A 5,336-nucleotide genomic window follows, 5' to 3' on the forward strand; every position below is an offset into this window, starting at 1 on the left:
GTTAAAAGAGGTGATTCAACACAGTGGTAAACACGCCCCTGTCACAACTTTTTTGGAAAACAACATTAACATATACAGTACTTTATAAATAGTCTATACGAATTGTATTGTATATATATTGTACGTCTGATACTTTTAGACGACAAAATAAGCCTTGTCTGGGTCGTGGGCCGTGTGGTGGCCCGAGGTCAGTAGCTTCTTTCGACAATACGGTCGTTGCATTTGACACAAACTACAGTGACAGACACAGCTGAAGAGGCACAAGACCGTAAACACAGAGCACACTTACTGTGTGGCCGGTCAACTATTAATCACCTGTTCCTGCCACATCCAAAAGGGGAGGGCCGTCTCCTCTGTCAGGCCGGTGGATTACAGTATTGTGTCAATAAACACAGGAGGATGAGGGTCCCAGAGCATGTGGGTGGAGCGGTCCAGGGAACCAGACTATTTTTAGGCTTTTCTTACTCGTTTGTCAGGGTTGACTGGGTCAGTGATGAGCCTGATATTGGCGTGTGATGACAAAGTGACGGGACACTTGTCTCTCCGATGGTTCAGATCTGTTTCTGGCCGGTGAGATGATTCACTCTGGCCTGTGGTAGATTTGAGAACAACAAATGTTTTGTGGGGTTGAAAAAACCCCACCCCACTCTTAAACGACTGTATGGTATGATTTCATTATCAATGCACGGCGTTTGAGATTTTTGTATTTTTACCTGAGCGCATATTGGATTATGTTTTTATAGGACATCTCTTGGCGAGGTCAAGGGGCTGTGTGCACGTGTTGTGTCCATGGCCAAGCTCTGTTGGTGCGATATGTTCCAGGCACAAATGGGAACAGAAAGGTGTATCTGCAGTCCATATTACCTAATGTTATTTAAATTAAACATTTATTCTACATACTGTAACTCCAATGCTAACAGACCTCAAGGCAACTTTTGGTGAGATTCAGTCAGACCCGCCATAGCTATGTCTACACAATCAAATCATTAACAACATTCATACCATGCACACACATTTCTAATCCTAAAAACTGAATCCTGAAGCTGACTAGGTGAGAAATGTTCCTGAGTTTGACAGTTGACCTGTTCCCATGTCGCTACTGTGAATGAGAATGCATTCTCACTCAGCTTACCTGGTAAAATAAGGGTAAACAATATATATTATTTAATTTATTTTAACGTTGTTGGTTTCATACAGTAGTGGGAATTAACAGTCTACTGCGATAATACTGAAATTACGCTTTGATTGAGCCTAAAGACACATGACCGTGAATTCAGATTAAGCTAACTGTCCTCTCCCTTCGCTTTTCTTCCGGACTGAGCAGCAACTGGAGAGGAATGGGTGGGGGGGGGGGGCTGAGCAGAAGAGGGAAGGAATGTAGGACGCTGAGGCCTACAGATGGGAGAGGATTATTGTCCACTTGGCCCTCGTTCCAACTTGTGCTCCCTGAGAGTGATCGTAAACAATTCCCCCTCATCTCACTATTCCTCCTTTTCTCTCGGCGTTTCTCTCGTGCTACTCTCTGGATTTTTTTTTTTGTGAGAGCTGGACAGGGGACTGGTTCCTCAAACCTGTACTCCAGTTCCCCTAGCCCGTGCCGGCTGCTCCGAGGGAGACACAGGGTTCTCTGGTTCCCACAGAGTTTATCTCACAGACCTCAGAAGAGTCTGCTGTGGTGGCATGTTTTCAGCCCGTGTGAATATTGGAGGTCTGAGATTGTAATGGTACAGTCAGCAATCTTGCATTGTGCTGAGATAAAAGCAAATAAACAAAGCAAATAGATCTGTGGCAAGAGTGTTGTGCGCTGCAAAAAGTTTTAATACTGTCGCTTTCAAATAACTGGTGGGATGAGTCAGCTTTTACATTCCCAGGTTGTAAAGTTGTGGGTATTCTATTAAAAGGCATTGATAAGACAATAATATAATATATTATAATATACTAAATAGCAGAGATAAGATAATACAAGCTTTAGGCCAATGGTGTGCTTGAGAGATCTAGTCTAAATGTAATATTGTGACTTTTTTTGAAAACATCTATACAATTACATTTGAATAGTAAAAGGGGGGTGGGGCGGAAATGCTACAGGTGCATTGTGTATATTTTGTCCAAAGTTTAAATGCCACACCCACAGCCAAACCCCTGTAAAACAGAATTGTTCAAAGGGAAAATTCACCGCTTTACAACTTGATTAGTGATGTTATGGAATTGTTTTTGCACAAAAGTTTATCCGACATGAAATTGTTGAAAGAATACAGGCCGTTACTCTTTTGACCGTACCTATCAATCAGAATGTATCTAGCAATTTTACTTTTTACATCACTGAACTTGATTTTTCATCTTGAAGAACTTTATGGACCAGATGAAACTGTAATATATAGTACATTTTTCTTTACACAGCCATTGCAGCCATCAGCTAACTTTAGCATCCCATCCTTAAAAACAACACTAAGTAAAACCAACCCAAATATGTAGTTTAATTTAAATGAATTTTGCTGTTTTTCTAAACATGTTTAAATGCCCCCAAGTTAGCTGGAGTTTATAATGACTGTTTAAAGGAAATTCAACCATCAGTTTCTCATGTTCACTAGGTTATTGTCTCTAAAAGCATTGTTGGCTGACAGAGGTGGGGTTTTGTACCCTGAACCCAAGAGGGACAAATAAAGAGGACAGGGGTGAGCAGCCCGTGCCATAACTGTGAGGGGAGCGGAGTGGAACCTTGAGGAACAAGTTCTTTTGCATCCATCTAATTTCCCTTGCTGTCAAACCTGTCTTTTCCCTCATTCTGCGTGTTGTTTAACGGTTTCTTGGCTTCCCTCATTTCACACCCTGTCCCTCGGATGTGGATCATTAACTGTAATGGGAGCTTGAGTTATCTTGACTTATCTTGACTTATCTCGTATCTCAACCTGAAGCGCTAACAATCAAATCTTGATAAAACTGCGTAACATGATTTCAGAAGGAATTAGGACCCAAATCCATTTCGAGTGAACATGTGCGGAACTTGCCTTTTTTGTATTCAGTTTTCATGCTATAAATTTTCCCCGAAAATCTGCAGTTATGTTTTGTTTTTATTTATTTAACAAATACGAAAAAGCATGTCAAAAACAAGTATGTACATAGAAAAATCAATACAGTTTTTTTTTTTAAAGCCAATGATCCCTAAATAAAAGCGAATGTTACAAAAGACAACATTTGAAGCCACAAACAATATACATCAGGAACAATCAATTAAGAGAGAGAGAGAAAACCAGTGTAAATCACCCACTCTTTAGTAACGGTTTCAGTGCAGTTTCATTGTCTGCTGGGGAGGACATTATGGCGACCTTTGACACTTCTGTGCCTCCCCGCAGGTACATTATGGAGACCCTTTACACTTCTGTGCCTTCCCGAGGATACAGCATGTGGGCAGAGTCCAGGGCTGGGTACAGCTGGCTGCTGAGCTGGGTGAGGACAGAGTCACTGTAGCCTCCAGGGAAGAGGGGAGGAGAGGAGGAAACGGTACGCAGCTGTGGGTGGGGCATGTGGACCTCCCACTCGGGCACGGTGGCGCTGGGGGAGTAGGAGCCATATGGCTGGGAGGGGGAGGCCTCCTGGGGTACCTCCGTGGGCAGGCCGGGTCTGTGGAGGGCGTCCGCATCCGCCCCGTTCGGCACCGAGCCCGCTTCGGCCATCTGGGACAGGAAGCTGCTGAGGCAGGGGGCCGAGGAGAAGGGGGAAGGGCCGTGGTCGTCGCCCATGTTGTTGGGATGCTTGGGACTGGACTCCAGCGACTCCGAACCAGAGGAGCCGCCCTCGCCGAGCACCGAGTCTGACTTCCTCTTCCTCTTTCGTCTGAAGTTGCCGTTGTCGAACATCTTCTCGCAGTTCGGGTCGAGGGTCCAGTAGTTCCCCTTGCCTATGGGGCGACAGAAGACGTGTTGGTTAGGGACTGATCCGACACAGTCAGGTGAAAGTTAATGTCCGTCACAGACACACTGCACTACTGTAACACCTTTAAACAAAGGACGACATGTTTAAAAAAGCAGAACAAGGACCCGTTCTTACCTGGATCATCCTCGTCCCGGGGCACTTTCTTGAAGCAGTCGTTGAGGGAGAGGTTGTGTCGGATGGAGTTCTGCCACCCTGCCTTGCTCTTGTTGTAGAAGGGGAAGTTGTCCGCCACATACTGGTAGATCTGGCTCAGCGTGAGCCGTCTGTCTTGGGCCCCATGTATCGCCATGGCAATGAGGGCGGAGTAAGAGTACGGCGGCCGGACTAGCTTCATCAGCTCCTCCTGGGAGGGCATGGAGAACCAGCTCAGGTCTCCCACGCCCCCCGCCGGCCCTCCGGCTCCCAGGTAGGGCCTTTGCATGTTGCAGTGCTGGGGCCCGTAGTGCCCGCCGACAGCGGGTCCCCCGACGTAGGGTCCCGCGGAAAGCTCTGGCCCATTGAACCACAGGTACGGGTTGGCCGGCGGGCTGATGTAGTCTCCCAGGTCGTAGGTGGTGGGGGCGGCCTGCGGTAGAGCGGTCAGGCCCGGCTGGCTGTAGAAGCTGTCGCTGTACATGCTGAACTCCAGAGGCTCCTGTCCCAGGCTGGGGTACTGGGTCCCGCAGGGAGGTGGGGAGAGGCCCTGTGACACAAACGACGTCATGCTCACCCACAGGTTGCTCCTTGTCAGTCAGATGGAGGGATCTGGCGGAAAGGGAACAATCTCTGGATCTCACCTCTTTTCAGTATTATCAGTTCCTCTTTCTGCAGCTGACAGGAATGTTTGCCTTTGCCTCTGTTCAAGACTATTTTGTGTTCAGTACAGGTGCATCACAACCTGCCACCTGTCTCACCTGGTCAATTTATAGTACACAAGCAACACCCACGTCTACTCTGATTGGTTGTTTCTGTGAACTTGTCACACAACTTTCCATTTGAGTGAGTTTAGGCCGGTTTAAGAGTGGAGGATTCCCTTTAAATAGGAGGAAGTTGAATTCCACCTGTACTACAGCAGTAATCAGTCTATGCTCTGTGAAAGGTTTTGCCATTTTAAATTGACACCCAATTGTATAATAGGAAATGGATGCTACAATTACAAATAACTTACAGTAATTTAAGAGCTTGTATGACAATTCAGACTCCAATATAATATCCCTACATACTATCATGTAAGCCAAATACATAGAGATTTAAATGTCAATAGGACTTGAAGTTTGTATATCTCTTATGTATGAAAAGGTGAAAGATTTTGAAACAAACATCATATCCCAGACAAAAATCCCTTAAGTAACCTATTTAAAATGTTGATAGTGTCACGATCAATCACATTATGTATGCTTTACCTCCAGGAACATTCCAATTGGAAA

At 45.6% G+C, this 5,336-nt stretch overlaps 1 protein-coding gene across 1 annotated transcript; it reads right to left on the bottom strand.

The window, feature by feature from the left end:
• Positions 1–3,099: 3,099 nt before the first annotated feature.
• On the bottom strand, positions 3,100–4,811 carry foxi3a (forkhead box I3a). Its single transcript, XM_010871195.4, has 2 exons — positions 4,045–4,811; positions 3,100–3,895 (listed from the first exon to the last, which is right to left on the bottom strand). The coding sequence occupies exons 1-2, from the start codon at positions 4,631–4,633 to the stop codon at positions 3,369–3,371; spliced, it is 1,116 nt and encodes a 371-aa protein (XP_010869497.2). The 5' UTR covers positions 4,634–4,811; the 3' UTR covers positions 3,100–3,368.
• Between the last annotated feature and the right edge of the window lie 525 nt (positions 4,812–5,336).

The sequence above is a fragment of the Esox lucius genome, chromosome 7 (assembly GCF_011004845.1).
Source record: "Esox lucius isolate fEsoLuc1 chromosome 7, fEsoLuc1.pri, whole genome shotgun sequence".
NCBI lineage: Eukaryota > Metazoa > Chordata > Actinopteri > Esociformes > Esocidae > Esox > Esox lucius.